Source organism: Peromyscus leucopus, chromosome 11 (assembly GCF_004664715.2).
Source record: "Peromyscus leucopus breed LL Stock chromosome 11, UCI_PerLeu_2.1, whole genome shotgun sequence".
Classification (NCBI taxonomy): Eukaryota; Metazoa; Chordata; class Mammalia; order Rodentia; family Cricetidae; genus Peromyscus; species Peromyscus leucopus.
The window spans coordinates 51,541,509-51,561,976 of record NC_051072.1 but is presented as its reverse complement, the minus strand read 5'-3'; the positions used below and the strand labels follow the sequence as shown (position 1 = coordinate 51,561,976).

General features: G+C 39.2%; 3 protein-coding genes across 4 annotated transcripts in view; 2 read left to right on the top strand and 1 right to left on the bottom strand.

Moving 5' to 3' along the window:
- Window positions 1–4,271, top strand: part of Fam169a (family with sequence similarity 169 member A) — a 56,903-nt gene extending 52,632 nt beyond the window's left edge. The window contains exon 13 of the mRNA XM_028871689.2: window positions 496–4,271. Within this exon, the coding sequence (XP_028727522.1) occupies window positions 496–1,038 (543 nt within the window). The 3' untranslated portion in view covers window positions 1,039–4,271. The remainder of the gene's footprint in view (window positions 1–495) is intronic.
- A 732-nt stretch (window positions 4,272–5,003) lies between these two features.
- Window positions 5,004–11,601, bottom strand: Nsa2 (NSA2 ribosome biogenesis factor). The gene is made up of 6 exons (XM_028871690.2): window positions 11,488–11,601; window positions 9,853–10,040; window positions 9,612–9,762; window positions 7,604–7,783; window positions 5,700–5,892; window positions 5,004–5,223 (listed from the first exon to the last, which is right to left on the bottom strand). The coding sequence occupies exons 1-6, from the start codon at window positions 11,488–11,490 to the stop codon at window positions 5,156–5,158; spliced, it is 783 nt and encodes a 260-aa protein (XP_028727523.1). The 5' UTR covers window positions 11,491–11,601; the 3' UTR covers window positions 5,004–5,155.
- Window positions 11,602–11,687: 86 nt separating this feature from the next.
- Window positions 11,688–20,468, top strand: part of Gfm2 (GTP dependent ribosome recycling factor mitochondrial 2) — a 37,431-nt gene continuing 28,650 nt past the window's right edge. Inside the window, exons 1-5 of one of the 2 annotated variants that reach the window (XM_028871691.2) lie at window positions 11,688–11,781; window positions 15,366–15,514; window positions 16,947–17,031; window positions 18,821–18,878; window positions 19,388–19,485. In XM_028871691.2, coding sequence (XP_028727524.1) covers window positions 15,464–15,514; window positions 16,947–17,031; window positions 18,821–18,878; window positions 19,388–19,485 — 292 coding nt within the window. In that variant the 5' untranslated portion in view covers window positions 11,688–11,781; window positions 15,366–15,463. The other variant, XM_028871692.2, reaches the window with a different exon arrangement.

Genomic DNA, 20,468 nt, shown 5'->3' with positions numbered 1-20,468 from the left:
TATTTAAAAATTAATTTGGTTTTGAATATTTCAGTTTATGGCTAAAAGACATGTATAGTAATGCTCTCTAAGTGTCTTCCTGAGGTTGGGGAATGAAACTCCCATCACCCTGACTGCTACTGTCTAATGAGACCAGTTAGACTGAGCGAGGGGTAGCGGGTAGCACAGTGTTGTCCCAAGAGATTCTTTGTTCTGGCTCTAGTAACACCAAGACTTAGAGGCAATTGATGGTTTGGGAGAATCTTGAAGTGTAAAGTGTCTTGGATACTCTTTCTTATAAGTATTGTATTATACTTGCCATGAAACAATTCAGAAGAAGTTGAGTTGAATTTAGAATATGCACTCATTTGTAACAAAAGTAATCAGTATTGAGTTCTTTATACAGAAGTTTAGTGACATTGAGAATGGTTCATGTTAGGACTATATTGTAAAACTGTTGAGCTTTGTTTATATTTATTTATTTATTTATTTATTTATTTATTTATTTATTTTCAGACCTCACCTGTTTCTGACTCAGAAACGTTGACAGATCAAGGCTCATCTGATGATAAAGGACATACTGAAGAAAAGCTGTCCCTAGTTTCAAAAAAGAAAACACATTTGGGGAGCTCAGACAATGTCAGCACTCTGCCAAATGAAGAAAAGTCGGACAGTGGTTTTCCAAATTCTGCAGGATCGGACTTTGCTGAAGAGCCCGTCCCTGAGAATCTATCACCCAAGACTACATCCTCCCTGGAGGAGCAGGGTGAGGAGGGGGGCCCGGAGGCCCAGGAAACACCTGCTGCTCAGAGTTCTCTGGTAGAGGTAGAACTGGAAGATGTGCCATTTCCACAGAATGCAGGACAGAAGAACCAGTCAGAGGAGCAATCTGAAGCGTCTTCTGAGCAACTGGACCAGTTTACACAATCAACCGAGAAAGCTGTGGATAGCAGCTCGGAGGAGGTAGAAGTGGAAGTTCCTGTAGTAGACAGGCGGAATTTGAGAAGAAAGGCCAAAGGCCATAAAGGACCTGCCAAGAAGAAAGCCAAGCTGTCCTGAATGAGCAAGACATGCGTATGATACATCTCTTCTTTGTAATGTAGTTGTTGTTTTTACCATGGTAATTAATAAACAGCGTGGGGCATAGGACAAATTCCAAAATTTCAGTTTGAACTTATTTACAAATGCAGGTTTCTCTCTTCCCTTTAGGATTCACCATTCTAATTTTTTCAGGCTATTTTCTGTAAGTAACTTTTATTTTTATGAACCATGTGTCAATTTTGGGAATCCATGTCATATATTTTTCCTTAGCAGGTAGAACATCTAATCATTAGTATTTTAAAAATTAAAAAACGAGTAGACTTTCTAACACAAAAATCATAGAAATCTTTTATACTAAGGGTTTTAATGGTAAAACTTGGCAAGGGTTCTCAAAGTTTTAACTTAGTATCAAACCAGTCTCCATTTTTTAAAGTGTAGGCATACATAAACAAAAATGTGTCAATAAATTAAATATACCCTCAAGTGAGAGGACAAAAATAGAAGTTTATGGTCAGTGAAGATGATTGTTTTGGTTTTTATTAGTTGTAGATAGTTTTTTCAACATCTGTGGAGAAGTACACACACAGGCTAGCTTTCATTTCATCAGACGTTAACAGTACTGTTAGAGACTTAACTGTGGCATGTGGGTAATTTAAAATTCCACCTGAAGTATTAATTTGCTATAATTTTTAAATTTTACTGTATATTTGAAGATGCTGAAAAACTTGAGTACACTTTTATCTTTAATCTGGTAAACACCCCAAATAATTAAATTTAGAATGTAGTTTAATTTGGACTGTGGTCCTGATCACAGAAACTTTTACTCCTACCCAATTAATGAGTACTGCAGAAGTACAGGGGCCTTCCTAAGCCTGCTTAATCCCTTAAGTCACTGTGCTTGTTCTGTTAAGAGTTCCTTCTAGCTTGCAGTTCATACCCTTGTATCCATTTTGGGATAGGTTTAGAAACACTGACTTTAGACCTACCCTATGAGATGTACAAATGCCTAAATTCTGATTTTGCTGTCTCTTTGGATCTTGTGTGCTTTCGATGTATTCTGAGTACTGGCTGCAGGCTACCTGTGTGTGTACTTTATTGCCTTGGCAAGAGCATCTGATTTTTTTTATAGAGGGGGGAAAGCCTGGTCATTTCTTCATGACATTTGGTTTCAAAATGAACAAAATGATTATCTTTAGAATCCATAGAGAATCTGTCAGTACGACTTTGGAAGTACCATGTATTGATTTATACTTAAGTTGGAGACTATTCTGAAACCATTTAGATTCGTTTTTTAAACAGATTGTACCTTGTGAGAGAAATGTCTGGACTTTGTGTCCTTATTTGAGATGCTGTGAGGTTTTGTTCCATTCATTTAGTCTTCATTCAGTCAGGTGATCTGGTAATGTCATGTCTTATGTTTTATTTAGGGATGCTGGTATTTTAGAAAAGTCTAATTAAAGTCTTTAAGCAGACCAAATAGCAAACTCTTCTATGTTAGAACACTTTCATATACCTGTTTTAATTTTTGGTTAGAAGCTAGTTAGATGATTTCATTCTAAGTGAAAATTATAGCATTTTTCTCAATAAATGTTAAGTTAAAAGAATAGATATGGCTAATTGATGAATTTGCCAAATGCTGATGCTGTTTTACACATTTAGAGAAACTTGTTAATATCTCAACTAGAGATAGTAACTGAAGATTCTCTTAAGATTCAGAAACTTAATCTAGTTTTTTTTTAATGCACATTAATGAATTCTTGTAGGTATTTTTGGCTATTGTTCCCTTTAATTTCCATTCTGTACATGAGTGTTTTTAAGAGATTGCACTCACTGGCAGCTCGATTTGTGAATCGTCTCTTGAGTTAAAGAAACACATTCACATATCACACTGGAGACTAGCAGTATAAACTTAGACTTATCAAACTTGTTTGGTATAAATGGAATTTAAAGCAATTTCAAAACATTTTATTTAGCAAACAAGAAAACTTATTGTCTGTGACAGAAGTTAATGTTTAGAGATCACAGGAAAAAGCTGGAAAAGATCTTTTATATTCAGTAACATACTGATTATATAAAATTATATAAAATTTCTAACAAAATTTATGTTCAGTAGGGAACCAGAATAAACTAGATACTTGTAGTTTTTGCAAGGCATTAGGAAGACTGCTTGCTGTGATTTCAAGCAGCTATTTGTTGAGTGGTCATATTCTGTAGTCTCTTGTGAACTGGTACTTGTTTAGAAGTCATATTTGTGGAGGATGTTCCCTTCTGGTGTATATACATATATATTTCCTTATATAATATAAAGCAGATGAGTATTAGCAAAATTTTAGTTCTACTTTCAAACTTAAACTACTGTTAGACCACACAAAAAATTAATTTATTTAAGAATTTTATTGTAAAGATCCTTTACAACTTTAAAGATGCAGAGATTCTATTATGATTTTTTTAATGAAATCAAATAATAGCATGACTTAGAATGTCAGTCTTCTACGTATGTTCATTCTTCTACTTTAATGTGTCTACTTTCATATTTCCATTGGTTTGCAGAATAAGGAGGACATCTAGTCATTAATGGCTTACTTTTAACAGATGACTACAATGTTACCTGAGATGGTTTGTGACTTTGGAGTAGTATTCCTTTCAGCCCTTTCTACCAACTAAACATCTGCTCTAAGGTTCTTCCCTTTGGGATCACCTTCTAAGGTGTGGTCATACCAGTAACTGAAAGATTTTAATGTAAATAAAGAACTTATACTAACACTACTCATGTAACCGTATTTTAGAAAGCAACTTCTGCTTTTTATGTCCATTAACAATCTGGTGTTTTTGGTGTGGTCTGTTACATACGTCATGCTTGTTTTCATACTTCCTACCATGCTTTTTTTGGTACAAATAGTTTGCTGTTTTTAGTTCTAAAAAAATAAGCAAACCAACTTCAGCAGTACCCACTGATTACCTTTCACCTTCTGTAACTTAAGTGAATAAGTCATACATTACCTGTTTTTATTGGTGGGAAATGTTAAAAGCTAATGGAAAGAAAGGTCCTGAGGTGATTCTGTCTGTACCGAATGGTCATTTACTAACCTTCCTTTTCCCTTAACATTTTTGTATGTTCTAAAACTTAGTGGGGGAAATGATGTATCATTCACAGTAGCAAGTCTTACTGGAGAATTTATCATTGGTTTCCTTGCTAGCTCCCCTCCCCCCAATGTTTAAAGTAGTAATTAAACCTATATTTTGTGATTGTTTTCTGGTCTGTGTTTTCAATTTTTCTTTTTCCCCTGAGTTTCATTCATAAAGATGTGCTTATTGTATAAGGACACTGAATGAGTGAGTCTGTTAAAGGCACAGCCAATCACATTGGCTGTTATTATGAAGGCAGACTTAAAGAACAGTTTAAAGCAAATGTGATATACAGACACTTTCTGAAGCTCAAAGCCATGATCATGGGATTCATATGTCACAAAAGAGCTTGAATTAAGTTACAACTCCAAATCATAAGTGCTGCATCTCAGGTCACTAGTACATAGTCTAGAATTATTTAACCAAGTTTTAACATCATTGTGGCAATAAAAATGCAATATCCTATTTTTAGAATATAGAAAATGGTAGAGGTACCCTTGAGTTCACGGAAGTACTACATAAAGTATTAATTACAAGTGGAATTTTTTTCGGTCTAATTTACCTTCTCACATACTTTTAATGTAGTATTTTATAAACTTAAACATTACCACTAGTTTAAAATGCTCCATTTTTTTAAGGATTAATGGCAATGAGATGGAAAATACTTGAACAAATTCCTAGCCTACCCACTAATTGTTGGTTACCTTTATGGGACCTTCAAACTACACGGGGATTTCCAGTAATGACAGACCTGCGCTGCTGTCTGCACACTCTGTTCACATCTATCTGTATGCGTGCTATTCCGTCACTAACGTTTATCAACACGTAAGCCCTCAGGCACCAAACAGCAGACGGACTAACTGTACAACTGAGCAGTTTTTATTTTTCTTTCCAATGTAATAAATAGCCCTTCATGACTGCAGAGGGGGGACAGCTTGGTAGTAGTCACAAACCCACAGTGATGGTGTCTTGCTACAGGTGGGTAGTCTTCAGTAGATAGAAGTCACTATCAAACCAGCAAGACTGCGTTTATGCACCCATCGTTTTCAGGATTGTTGGTAACCTGGGCATACTTTCCTGTGGAAAACAAGACCCAAGGAAGAAAAGAAAGGTTAAGAAAAGTAACTTTAGAGAATAAAACTATTGTCTAAAATATTTCTAACTACCATATTTAATAAGTAAGATAAACAAATTGAAGATCAAGTTGTACTCTAAGTTTATGTAAACAATGTTCAAAAAAAGCAGCCAGCTCCATTTTATCAATACATTATATTAGTGTCTACTTTCCATGATAACTTATTTTGCTTTAATAAATTTCTAATCAATTTAACAACCAATTTTAAACAATATCTTCCTTTTCAAACAACATCTAAGTTTGGGGATGATCTGGGCAGTAAAAGCAGAAACTAAATCAATGAGGAAAGACCTCATCTCTCTACCACCAACATACTTGACTCTTCCACATTAGAAGAAAATTGTATGCTTTGATCACTTAGATAAGTGATTGCGTCAGGACTCGAGGAAAGCAACCCCATATTTAAACTTTTACTTACCCCAAATAACCTTGCCTCCTTGTGTCACAAGGCCCAGCTCGCTCACGTTCACTTCAATAACTGTACCTTTGGTGATCACACCCAGAGTTGTATATAATGGGGATGATGGATTCTTTTTCACACCAAGTATTGGCAGGCAAAATGTAGCTTTCAGCTCAGGATGTGTGACATGGGCTTTTTTGAAACGCAGGCCCTAGTAAGTCAACCATAAGAATGAGTCCAAATGGTAAACAGGGTCTTCAGAATCCTCATCTTTTCTAATCATCTCAACTAGGGGATAAATCATGTCTTAAAAGATCAGATAAGATACTAATGTTTTTACAGACTAAATATCTCAGTGGATAAATGTGGTGGGAAGAAGTACACAGACTCCAAAAGGTTTTCCTATGTAAGAGTATTCTGTCAATACTTGTATTTTTCTTTTCCTTATTACTACACTTACTGAAGGCTTACTATATGCCAGAGCTCACAATAAGCTCATTTATACATGACAACCTTAAAAGAGCCCTCCATCTTCACAATGACTAAGGAAACAAGGGTCTGTAGGCTTGAATTTTGTTTCTAGATTAAATCATATGTGGTATATGGAATCAAGCCCACAGGTTCCAATTTCAAATTCCAAATACATGAACTACCTTTAGAGAGGGGGAAGAAAGAGGGATAGGAAGGTGTTAGTTTTCTTTATGTAGATGGCAATATGATTCAAAGACCAGAGAATATTCTGAGAGGTCTTGTTATAGACCTGAATGGGGACCTATCAGTACAGTCCTTTAAATGTCAGCACACTATGCAGCCTTGCTTTATTACCTGTGAGGGGATGGAAGGAAAATGATGTCAAATTAAGAGTGAGTAAATGTTCTGGGCTCTGCCGGCCAGGCAGGTACCCGTGGTGCAGTAAGTGAGCTGGGGAGTGAGGATCTGCACTGCTGATGGGAAGAGCATGGCTGCTGGCAGTGACTGCAGCATGTGAACCCATGACGAGAATTCAGACTGAGCATTAGGATCCACATCCCAACAGTCCTGTTTCCAAGCAGGCTAGACTTATGGTGGTACATTAAGTCTCTAAAAGGATTCTGAAAAATCAGTTCCACATTTTTCAAAGCAAGAGGGGAAATTGTAGGTAGGGGATTAGTTTGTGGAGATATTGTCATTACTGCTATCAACAGAAATTAAGCCACTTTTATAGTTCCTTAGAAAAATAAAAATGGTTACATATAGAATATACTCAAAAGGAGTGAAAAAGATATTTACCTCATTAAACTTCAGCTATGTCCAATGTTTTTTAGGTCTTTTGGCTAAGACCAAATGTAAGCAAACATCCTTTTTGTTTGTTTTTTGAGACAGGGTTTCTCTGTGTAGTTTTGGTGCCTGTCCTGAATCTCACTCTGTAGACCAGGCTGGCCTCAAAGTCAGAGATCTGCCTACCTCTGCCTCCCAAGTGCTGGGATTAAAGGTGTGCACCACGCCCACCTGGTGTAAGCAAACACTCTTACTCAATTGTCTAATGTGCTGATATCAAAGGCCCGTGCTTGAGGCCTAGCACTTCAGGCATATAGCATCTTACTTGTTGATGAATAAGGAAAATATGACTATAAAAAAATGAAGAGCCTAATGTATCATGTTTAAATATAAGAATCCACTGGCAATGTGTTATAAAAATTCTTTCAAATCTATTATGAATCTGAAGTTAAGATTCAGTGTAGATTCAGGGGAAAATGCTAAGTAATTCCACTAATGACTTAAAAATAGCACAAAATGCTATCCAAGCTGTTTTTCATCACAAAATGCTGGCCAAGCTGTTCTTCACATCAATTTTAGCAATTTCAGGAAACTGAACTACACTTTATCCAAGAATATTTAATAAGGGGCTAACATTAAGTCATCACACTCTCACAGAAACTTACCATTGGCCTAATGAATCTTTCATATTTAGGAGGTTTTCTTGTAAAACCATCACCAACAAAGCAGACTTTAGTAACCATCCTCTTCCATGCCTTCTTTTTTCTTTTTCCTGTTCGAATAACTTTCAATACTTCTGTTTCTCCTTGGGCACGAACTTTGGGTAGAGGGACTTCCCATTTTCCCTAAAAGTGTGTGTTTACATTGTAAGGAGAGATAGTAAGTCAGGTGTTTCAGTCAGAGGAGGAGACTCGCCTCACCTGAACTACTCAGCACACTGCAGCTGCTGTTCAACTGTTTCGGAGAAGTCTGTGCTGTCTCCGCACAAGCCAGAATTAAGCAAACCAGTTAAGTTCGTACATCCTGAATACATTAAATAAATGATCTGGTTCATACATCATTACAGACCCAAAATATATCCCACTAAAGCAACGACTTAAACACATGGTATGTCCTTGTTACTAGTTACAAGCACACTACTAGGGAACAGATTCCACCTAATTTCTTTGTATTTTTCCCTAAAATGGACTTTGAGCCTGATCATCAGATGTTTTGTACCATCCAGAATACACAGACACACAAAACAAATCCTCCAAAGCTACAGTAGTGTAAGGCAATGGAGAAAAATCTGGACTAATATTACTAAGACGTGGGTTCTAGAAGCAACTTGACCTGACAGCCAAGAATGACTTACAATCCCTTGAACTCTAGTCTCTTTTATTTGCAGTTAGACTAATTCAATCTATTGAGTGGATAACCACTACTAGTCACACCATTCTAATTTGAGATATTTACAAATTGAAAAAAAAAACCTTTTAATACTGTGTATTTTCCTATTGGATTTTTATTTTTTATTTATTTACTTATTTATCTTTTTGGTTTTTCGAGACAAGGTTTCTCTGTGTAGTTTTGGTGCCTTTCCTGGAACTCACTCTGTAGACCAGGCTGGCCTCGAACTCAGAGATCCGCCTGGCTCTGCTTCCCAAGTGCTGGGATTAAAGGCGTGCACCACCACCGCCCGGCCTTATTAGATTTCTTAAATCAATCTATTCAGTTACTTAAAAATATCTGTGCTCTTTCTGAACTGGGACAGAATTTTAGCTAGTTTGTCCATAACTGTAAAAGGAATGCTAAAAGAACTTTTGAATTTTTATTTAGTTAAATCCCTTTGGAAAATTTCCACTAGACCAATTTTGGCACTGTAAGGCTAGAAAAACAAAGTTGTGTTTTTCTCTCTGTAGCACAGCATCAGGGATTTTCAAATGTAGGAAGTTGTTAACTACCGAATTTTTAAGGTTCACTGCTTACTTTGTTTTTAATTAAAAGATATATGGCATTCTAATGGCTTGCAGGGTCTCATGTAGACGAAATTGGTTTCAAGTTTGCTATTTGCCCAAGGATGACTTGAACTTCTGATCCTCCTGCCTCTCCCTTCCCCCAAATGCTGGGTTTACAGACAAGCTAGGGAAACACTACCAACTGAGTTACACCCACAGCTCCCTGATATATTTTCTTAAAACTTAAAACTCGAAAATTTTTTCAAATGGGATATATCAACCTTGGTGACAAAACAAGTTTTTTTCTATCAAACTAAATTTACAAAATTGTGGCTGGAGAGATGGCTTAGCAGTTAAGAGCCTTTAAAATGCTGCTTTTCAGAGAACCTGGGTTCAGTTCCCAGCACCTACACAGCAGCTCATAACAATAATTCCAGTTCCAGAGGATCTGACATCATCTCCTGGCCTTTGTTGGCGTCATGTGTCATAAATACACATACACACATACACACACACACACACACATGCAAACAAACACATAAAATAAAAATAAGCAAATCTTGACTCCTCATCATCAAAATAAAAAATTTACAAAATGTTCTAAGACTTCAATATCCAAATAATGGTACTAGTAGTTTCCCTTAATGTTCCAAATTAAACTGGAGATAAACCTAGAACCTCAAATTTTAATTAATATTTCTCTCAGGTAAAAAAGATTTAATTTTTTGTTGCTTACCGCCTTCTCTTTCCGTTTCTGCTTAATCATGTTGGAAAGTACTTTTGCTCTAGACTGTCCCTCTCTGTCCAGCAGATAGGCAGGTACTGCTCCCTGTGGGGTCTTTTCATCATCCTTTTGTTTGGTGTTTCTCTTTTCATGCATCTTAATACTATCAGGAAGGAAAGAGATTCAGAATGTGTTTGGTAATTATTACCCAATGGGTGTGACCTGATCATGAGAGTCAGATGGGACCACTTACGTCTTTTTCATTTGTATTTTCTCGGCATGGCGCTGTTTGTGGTAGAGCTTAGCCTTCAGGCCAATCATTTTTTTTGCCTTCTTTGAACGTTCATGGGCCTCCCGACTTTCTTTCTTTCTCTTTTTCTCATGGTAATCCAAACGATATCCATAGCGTTTACGGTGTAATTCAATATATTCATTTTGTGGCTGTAATGATTTAAGAAAGGTTACTTTGACTCTAGCACTATTACCCACTCAAATGATGTAAATTAAATATATTTTAACCTTGGACATCGTTCATGTGTTTACACTTGCATAAATCTCAGGAAAAGCTACTGTTCAATGAAGGGATTTATCCAAAATCCAAAAAAGATGAGAAAACTACAAGACTTCATTCTTTTTTCTATGGACAATAATGTAAATTATTTTCAGTTTTTTTTTTTTTAAAGAAAATTTGTCAGTTTTACCAAAACCAATTTACATAAAACAAAATTTGCCATTTTCAGTTGTCGGTGTGTAGGTAACCATTACAATCAAGATGGCATATTTATTTTCCATCACCCCAAAACGTCCTTTTGTGCTACTATGAAGTCTGTCTTCTTTCCCCTTCTTCAACCTTGTATTTTTTTCCTTTTCTTTGGTTTTTGTTGACGGTTTCTGTGTAGCCCAAGTGGTCCCAGAACTCAGAGATCCACCGCCTCTGCCTCCGTAGTGCTGGGATTAAAGACGAGAGCCAGCACGGCCAGCACAACTTTATATCGTTTACTTTTTCCCAGTGAATGCAATCTACAGAACATACAGCCTTTTGCATCTGGCTTCTTTCAACTGGAATAAACCCTTGTGTTTATCAGTGCTTAAATATTTTATCATGATGGGTAGTGTCCCAGTGTGTGGACAAAAAAAACTCATTTGTTTGTTCCCTGACCAGATGATGAATATTTGGACTTTTTTCCCTTTGGTGATTAGGAATAAAGATGCAATAAATATAGTTGGATCCAGATCTCTATACGGAAACTGTCTACTGCTATATTGTCTTTCGTGGTGGGTGTATTATTTCGCTCGTTGTCAGAATTGTATGGGATCCCTTTGCATCTTAAATAGTTTCACTTTATTAATGTAATAGTGAAACTGTGGTCAGCAATTATTTATATTTTGAACCCATAAAATAGTGACAGTAATGCTAAGAAACAAACCCATTACGGGTGGTGTTTCCAACTGCTATCATATAAACTGTGCAGCAACTACAAGAAAGGTATGAGGCATTCCGTTTTGTAGAGAAATATCCAGAATAGGCAGGCAGTCGGGACGGGTAGGTTTGGTTCCGTAAATTACTTGCTGTATTTTTTTTTTTTTCAAAGACTGTAGGTTTACTACTGAGCAGTAAAATGGTGTGATGCCACTGATGCTCATTATACAGGGTTAGTGTCACAAGCCATTAGGCTGGCACTGACGCCACGCTAGCACGCTTAGGACTTCAGTAGTGAACTCTCTCTCTCTTGTGTTCCCCGTCCAGAAGCGAAGCATTCGCTCCGGGAGTCTACATCAGGCTCCACAGCGTCTCAGTTCCGCCCACCACCGTCCTCCCGCCCCGACAGTCCAACCACGCTAACCCCCCGACGCCCTCCGTCGCCAGCGCCCGCGGCGACCTCCTTACCATGATGACAGCCGCGGAGCAGCCGTCCGCGACCTCCCGGGGGCCAAAAACCTTCTGGGTCTCGCTGGTCCACGAGCACACTTGGCGTAAGGCGGAACAGGAAAGGGCAACCCTTTAACGACGCCGAGGGAAGCGCGAGCGCCACACAGCCGTTCCCAGGCGGGCGGCTCTCCGCCCCTAGGCAGAAGAGCGGAAGTTGCTCGCAGGCTATATTTAGCTGACGCACCGCCGGAAGTGGAGGAGGCTGCTGCCTGTGGCTCCGCCGCCCGGAATGTCTGTAGGTTCATTCTGCAGGTATGAGGGTGGTTTAGGCGGTGGGGCGTTGTAAAGTGAGGCCGCTGGCAGTTGAGGAGTGGCGGGCGCCCCTTGCTCCCCGCAGTCTGGCGGAGAGGAGCTAGTCGTTGGTGCACGACCAAGTGCTCTGTGGGTGCCACGCTGTGCAGCGGCGACCCGGTCTTCTGCGGGGCACTGCTGACCTCGTACCTGCGGCTGAGAGCTGGCCACAGAAGCCCCAGCCCGTGATGCCTGCAGAATTAGGGACGTTTTTCTTCATTCTTTCTCAAGGGCGACTGATCCTTCTGTGTCTGTCCCGTCGCTAATGTGTGCACCATTCATTGACGTTTATTACGTGGAAAGTAAAACTGCTGGGCCAACTGCCAGGAGAGCAAGAGTTAGTTTTGGTTTTGTGGAAACTCAGGGCTTAATTCCCTAAATTCTTGAGTCCCTTTTTTTTAAATCCGGGAATTAGGACCTGAGCGGACTTGGACAAACTGACCCTCGAGTGCCGAGAAGGAATTCCCAACTTGGGGCAGTTAGTTCTTTCTATGCTGTGAGTCCCAGAGGTCTAAATCAGGTTGTCAGGCTTGGTGGCAAGTGCCTTTACCTGTTGAGCTATCTTGGTGGCCCCAATCATGTAATATCAAAATCATTAATATCACCATTGTTCTCCTCACACAAAGTCTTAAGTCTTGACAGACTGTCAAGCCCATATTAGTAGATGATAATTTTCCAGAATTCTCATTGTCACTTAAAGGCTTGAACTTGTGGCAGTATATAAATGGTAGTTGCTTTCTTTGAAATGAATTATGTCAGTTGGTTAATTGATAAATTTCTAAGTATCTTAAGTCTGACTATCCTAGTTTGTCTAAGAGCAATTTTCCAAGTAAACCGTGCTCCATTAAAAAAAAAAGGTGGCTGATTAGCTTTCAACATAGTCAACATCCTTTGATTTCACTGCCTGTTAAAAATAAGTGTATAATTATGGGTTAAGATTTAATGGAGGGGGTCTGGAGAAATGGCTCAGAGGTGAAGACTGGCTGCCCCTCCAGAGGTCCTGCACTCAAAGCCCAGCTACCACATAGTGGCTCACAGCCATCTGTAGTGAGATTTGGTGCCCTCTTCTGGCCTTCAGGGACACATGCAGGCAGAACACTGCATAATAAGCAAATCTTTTAAAAAATGATTTAATGGAGGAATTTTTACTGTATCAAGCATATTCTTTTAAAAAACATAATTTTTATTTGGGACATTTATACATGCATACAATTTTTTTTTTGGTTTTTTGAGATAGGGTTTCTCTGTGTACCCGTGGCTGTCCTGGTACTCATTCTGTAGACCAGGCTGGTCTCAAAGTCACAGAGATCCACCTGCCTCTGCCTCTGCCTCCCCAAGTGCTGGGATTAAAGGTGTGTGCCACCACCGTCCGGCCATACAATGTAATTTGATCATACCCACTCTCAACTCCTCCCAGATCCATCTTTCACGCTAACAATCGTATTCATCTTTTTAGTTTGAAAAAGATTTCTCTGTATTGTTTTTAATAATGATGTGTTTGTATGGGCATGTGCACATGAGTGCTGGTGCTTGTGGAGATGATGGAGGTCAAAGATGTCAGAATTTCTGAAGCTAGAGTCACCGACATTTGTGAGCTGCCAACGCGGGTGCTGTACTTCAAACTGAACTTAGGTCCTCTGCAAGAACAGCACACATTCTTAACCACTGAGCAGTCTTCAGCCCAGCATGCATATTCTTGATTGAAATTATTAAACTAGTTGTTTGATCATTAATAATATAGTAACTGATAATATATTCTATTTTTTTCTTCCCAGCAAGGGTGTTTGAGACAGGGCCTCTTTATAGTCCTGGCTGTCCTGGAACTCACTATGTAGACCAGGCTGGCCTTGGACTCCCAGAGATCCATCCAGCTGCCTCTGCTGGGATTAAAGGTGTGAACCACCACCACCACCACCACCACCACCACCACCACCATCACCACCACCTCTGGCTGACTAATAATATATTCTGCTGCCAGTGTCTGTATATATACCAAGGTGGCCCCTGCTTTGCCTACCACCCAACCAATATAAATGTGAATACTGAAAAGGATAGTTAGTGTCTTAGTATTATTATGAAAGTAATTTTGACCTTTGAAAGGTCTTAACAGTCTTCGAGTCTGTAGATCACTGTTTGAGAATCAGTGAGTTGCAAGGAGGGTTTCAGCCTACTTAACATTTTGTTCTTTGTCAGAGGTGGATGCGCTGTGGATCCTAGAATATTTAGCAGTATTGAGTTGGGCGGCAGTGGCACACGCCTTTAATCCCAGGACTAGGGAGGCAGAGGCAGGCGGATCTCTGTGAGTTCGAGGCCAGCCTGGTCTACAAGATGGAGATCCAGGACAGGCACAAAACTACACAGGGAAACCCTGTCTCGGAAAACAAACAAAAAAATAAAAATAAAAGGATATTTAGCAGTTTCAGTCTGCTAGCTGTCGCTTGTGCCTCTCTGACATCATGGCCTGTGTCTCTTGAGCAAGGATAGTGGGTCAGCTTTTCTCTGTTGACAGCACTGGGTCAGTGACTGAAGACAAGTGTCTCCTACTTTAGCAACTAGAGAGGTAAGATGAGGCTTGGACTCTGACGTTTGGAACAGATTCAAGACATACGTAGGAAATAAGGTAAAAGGAATTGGTGACTTCTGAGATTACATACAGGCTTAGGAAGACGATTTCAGCAGGACTTCCTGCATAACTGACTTATCATTGTCTCCCAATGTCCTAGGGTGTTAGATACTTCAGTCTTCTTGTCACACTTTGATATTGTACTTCTGGCCCAGTGAAGACTTGATAAATGTGGGTTTAGGGGCTTATTGCAGTGCTGAAGTCAAACCCAGGACCTCGGGCACACTGAGCAAATGCTCCGCCTGGGAGCGACACCTCGGGGTTAGTGAATATAAAGCAGAGCTTCTCTGTTTCTCTAATCACAGGAAGGCAGCTCGCTTTGGTGTATCTCTATGTGTTCTATTTTCACATATGTATGGGTAAAAAGGAAATCAGAATGTGTAGATAGGCTTTTGTTGTCAATGAGAAACTACCAAGTTTACATGAGAATATTTAAAATACTTAATTTTATATCTTTAAAATAGATTTTTATTTTTTTTTAATTTTTAAAAATTTAAAGTTGTGCTTCAATTATATCTTGACATTTTGTTGGTTTGTTTGTTTTTCTTTGAGATAGGGTCTTGCTATGTAGGCCAGGTGGCTTCAAACTTGGCAAGCCTCCTTCCTCTGCTTCTCCAGGGTTGGGTTACAGGTATCGACCAAACTCTCAGCCTTCCCTAGCGCTAAGAATTAAGGTGCCTTTTTTTTTTTTTTTTTTTTTAAAGGGGGACAGTTTAAGCTTAAGAACTGTTTATTTTATTTCATACAAAGTTTGACTTTTTGAATGATGCATTGAGTTTTTGGTAGCTAAAATTATTCCTATTTTCTAAAACATACAATCCTAGTTCTTATATATGCCTTACTGACTTGTAATGTATATGTTTAGTTTTATAATTTTGTTTGTTTCTTTTCTCAGGAATAACATTTTTTTTTTTTTTTCCAGAGCTGAGGACCGAACCCAGGGCCTTGCGCTTCCTAAGCAAGCGCTCTACCACTGAGCTAAATCCCCAACCCCCAAGACTAACATTTTAGAGGGCCACAATGTTTACCCACTGGAGGATTTTTGCAGTGAATCATCAGAAAGTATTCAGTGTAAGTGTTTTCTTACAAAAATTATTGTGCTTTATTAGCCTAATTATTTTTTTCTCAGAGGCTTAGTATAACTTATCATTCCAAATTTAGTTTGGTCAAACTACCTTAATTTAATTGGAAATGCAATTTAAAAATTTCCTTAGCAATGAAAAGAGCATCAGACAAAATTAAATGCTGTTCTCATGAGGTGATAAAATGTCAATTGTTTTGGAGGAGGCTGGTGTTTTCTGTCTCTTCCAAGAATAGCAGTAGTTAATGCTAACCTTTACACTGCTAACTAAGAGTGTGCTGTATATGTATTTTTAAGTATCCTTAAGTTGAAACATCTGTGAAGTAAAGGTCTGCAACAGTATGTCAAGCTATAACATCGTTAAATAGTTAAGGTGAAACTTTGTGCAGAGCTCTTGGAAGCCAGTTTCTCTGAGGCAGTTTGACATTTGCCGCATGTTTCATGAGCAGCATCTTCCCTGTAAGCTTTATTCTCAGGCTAGAGCTCCATATATTATTTTGTAAACTCCCATTTTCAGTGTGTAGTGCAAATATGAATCCTCAAGCGGAACCATGCCCTCTGTCCCTCACCTGCTGGGACTGTGTTTGGGCTGTTTCTCCAGCAGTGACCGAGCAGGGAGCTTTGGAGAGCCTGTAACCCAGATGACACATGCCTTGTCATTTGTGGGAGACCAGCCCCCACATTTATTTACCCCAGGGACTCTTGAGGAGTGAGGGATAAGAGATTTAGATACAAATATAGAGGGGAGAGAAACAGAAACACAGGATAGCCCCGGGTGGGCCTGGATTCTTATTCACTGGCCCAGAACTTTACTCAATAGGGCTTTTTATAACAGTGCCGGGGGAGGGGCAAAAGCCCTCCCCCTTGCTAGGTACAGTCAAGTGTAGATTCTTCCAAACACGCTGTACTCAGGCCCGTGGTCCAGTCAACCTCCCATGCAGTCCTGCTGGGTAAAGCCACTGGGAAACCTCGGTGGGCTCCAGCAGTCATTAGGCTGTCAATTCATTTTGCTAGTTTAAAGTAACTCGAGTAGCATTCTGAGTAATACATGTTTCTTTTGAAAGAGGATATGGAGAGATTTTTTTTTTTCTCATTTTCTGAGACAGCGTTTCTCTGTGTAGCTTTGCACCTTTCCTGGAACTCACTTGGTAGCCCATGCTGGCCGCGAACTCACAGAGATAAGCCTGCCTCTGCCTCCCAAATGCTGGGATTGAAGGTGTGCGCCACTGCCAGCGGCGGCGAGAGATTGTTATTTTGTAGTGGATGCTGTCCTCAAGCTCTGCATCTTCCCGCCTCAGCCTCCTGATTTCTGGGATTACAAGCATGCGTCACTGCACCAGCAAGAATATGTATTTTCTATATTCCACTTTTGATATCGAGTGCCAAAATAAAATTAATGTCATTTCCTTTTCTCTCTGCTAGACCATGTGTTACTGTAGAATAAGAGCAATTTTAAAAAGATCAAAGACTCGGGTGCCTCTTAGAAGAAACTACAGCTCCCCACCAGGTACAGATGTTAGATTCCTCTAATTTTACCCGAAAAGCTTGTTTTCTACTCTCTCACATTTCTTTCATGCTCTTTTTCTTAAAGAATCTTGTTTTTTAGTGGTTTCTAACCCATTTTAACTTCTTGGCTATTTCCTTGAGATGATTAGGTGAGAGTATTTTGGTAGATGCGAGGAGGAATTGGTCCTAGTGGAGTTATGCTCCTCCTCTGCTGGGCCTCTGATGAGCTGAGCCGAGGGAGAGTGGTGGGCTTGGTAGGGGCTCCCCGTGTAGTGTGTGAGTCTGCTTGTGGGCTTGTACCCCACCTGGAAGACACTTACTTTCTAGTTCATTGCTGATTTTTATGTTAACATGCTTTCTGTCCATAGAGATTTTACTAGGAAAATTTATTTTGAAGAGTTTTAGAAGGAGCTTGTACATATTTATCTGGCATAGTTTAAATTAGGTGCATGACGGCTAGACTCTGGGATGTCCAGGAACTGACTACTGTGCCGTTCCTCATGGCCGTCCTGTGTTTGAAGTGAGCAAACATACAGTACTGGATGAAAACAGCTTAACTTTTTTTCTTTGCTGCTCTTATACCATATTTATTGTGTGCAAATAATGAAGTGAAATAATACTGGTTGGCTGTTGATTTACAAGGATATATGAATTTCGTGGGTTACATTGGTAGCCTGTATGCAGGCTTTTGTATTCTGCCCCTGCTAATCTAACTGTGGCATGCACTTTGTCTTTTGGTCTTTAGATTGCCCAATGAGGTTTTGAAAATCTAAAACTTTCTATTTTAGAAATTTAGAAGACCTGTTTTAAATTGCATGAAAGTAGAAATTAAATTCACAAGTAAAACTGTTGTTGTTTCAATATAATTACTGAAACTTAGGCTAGCATGGAGTCATCATTGTGGACATTTTTCACGTAAGAACTACCATATGGATGTGTGGTGGCTCACATTAAAATTCTAGTACTAACAAGGCTGAGACAGAAGGCTCGAGAGGCTAACTCTAGGCAGGACTACATACAGGACTCTGCCTCAAAACCTTAAATAAAAGCTGGGTGCAGTGGTGCACACCTATAACCCCAGAATTCAAAGGTAGGAGAATCTCTGTGAGGTTGAGGCCAGCCTGGTCTACGTATCAAGTTCTAAGCCAACCAAGGCTTCATAGTGTGACACTGCCTCAAAAAAACCCGAGCCAAAGCAAACCAACCACAGAAAACGTTAAGGGAAGAAGACAAAAGAGAAACACTGCTTGGCTGTTTAGAAGTCTCCGGGTCTTCCGGCCTCTATGACTGATTCCACTCAGGCATCTGTCTCTAAAGGCACCAGGCCTGGCGTAGCTGAGGGAAGGGAGGCTCGAACCTGCATGGCAGCTCATGATCACTCTGAATGCTTCAAGACTTGAAAACGCAGATTTACATGACTGCATGTTTAGAGTTTCCCTCTTACTTAGGACCTACTGTGACCTTCTATTATATTGTTACCAACACTAATGCTACAGTTCTGTAAATAGAGGTGTAATAAGTCACTGATTGAAATAAATCTGTGTTGTTTTAAGGATTTGATTTAGAAATTGATGTTCATGGGTGTAGGCTAAAAAAAGAAATTGGTATCCAGAATTTCTACTATCAACTATAACTTTCTTATGTATTGGCAAAAGATAAATCTTAAATAATTGCATTTTATTTAGCTCGATTTGGAACGTATTTGTTTTAAATTATTTTGTATGTTATTTATAAATTACAGAGAAATTTTTATTAATTTAACAGATTGATTTCAATTTTCTTCCTATTAGGTGTAGTAGGAAATGATGTCAAATCCCTTCATTCTGTCATTAACCCTCCTGTGGCCAAGTAAGTCCTGCCATTACACTGCTTTCCTGTGGGCTGTTGAGGAAGGTTACAGGTCGTCTTCGACAGGCTTTCCTAGTGACTTATATAATTTCTATGTAAATGTTAGGATGGATCTCAAGAGATTTTTTTCTCAGTTAAATATTAAGATTGTTTAATGTAACAGATGTATATAAGATATTCTTAAGATTGTAATTAACCCCTTTGTTACTTAGCTATTTTGTCTGATAATGTGGTAGGATGCATCAGTGGGAGTGGGTAGGGAACAAGAGAGGGTGGTGTGGGTGAATATGACCAAAGTACATCACATACATATATGATAATGTCATAGTACAGTTCATTATTATGGATACTTAATATATGCTGATGATAAAACCCAAATGTTCTGCATTTCTTTGTACATAATTATATATATTATAAGAATACTAATCATCTTTAAAATTTGCACAGCATAGATATATTGGTTGTAATATGCACCTTGTAATGCATGCCTTTTTCCCCCTTTTAAACAGAATTCGTAATATTGGAATTATGGCTCATATTGATGCAGGGAAAACTACCACCACAGAACGATTCTTGTACTATTCTGGATACACAAGAGCATTGGGAGGTTAGAATGGATTCCTCCTCTCCCCAACCCCCACTAGCAAAAGAAATCAACTAGAGTATGGCATGGAGTCTCTGATGTCTAAACGACACATTAAGATAAGGTAGCTGGCAACACCACCAGAGGGTCTTCTGAGATTTAACTGAGCATTGAGTCCCCCAAGGCTGTCATGGGCCTCATTTGACACTGGCCTCCTGGAAGGTTGTAGGACAGAATCACATTTAGCATTAGATGTTTCTTTGTACAAGAGCGCCCTAGTGAGAAGACTCGGTTACAGTTTCCAGGATTTGCATCAGGGACATTCCATACCCCACTCAGGGAAGCCCAAGGTATATAACTCCAAACTGTAATTCTTTCCAAGTCAATAGAGTTTACCAGTAAGAAGGTAGGTTTTATTTTGGGGTGTGTGTGTGTGTGTGTGTGTGTGTGTGTGTGTGTGTGTGTGTGTGTATGTGTATGTGTCCTAGCCACATAGTTGACATAATTCTATTGTCTGATTTTTATAAGAAAAAAACTAGAAAGTTAAGGTCAAATTCTCTTATGGAAAAGGAGACGATTTGTTAATCCTTAGCGTTGTATTTTCTGAGGTCTGCAGCTCACTGCTCAATTGTAGCTTTTGAAATTGTAGTTAATTCTTAGCAGGCTTGCACCATGGTTCCCCAGAGCAGCCTTTTAGTTTTATTTTCATCAGTTTTTCTGTGCATTCCTTGTTTATTTTTTAACAATTTCATGTGCTCATATAAAGTATTTTCTTCCATCACTACCTTCTTTTCTCCCCCACACCCTCCTGCTGACCCCTTTCTTCCCAACTGGTCCATTTTTCATTTTCATGTCTGTGTGTGTGAGTAGATCTGTGTGTGAAAGAGAGTGAAAGTGTGAGAGTGTACATATCAGCCAGGCGGTGGTGGCGCACGCCTTTAATCCCAGCACTCAGGAGCCAGAGGCAGGCAGATCTCTGTGAGTTCGAGGCCAGCCTGAACTACAGA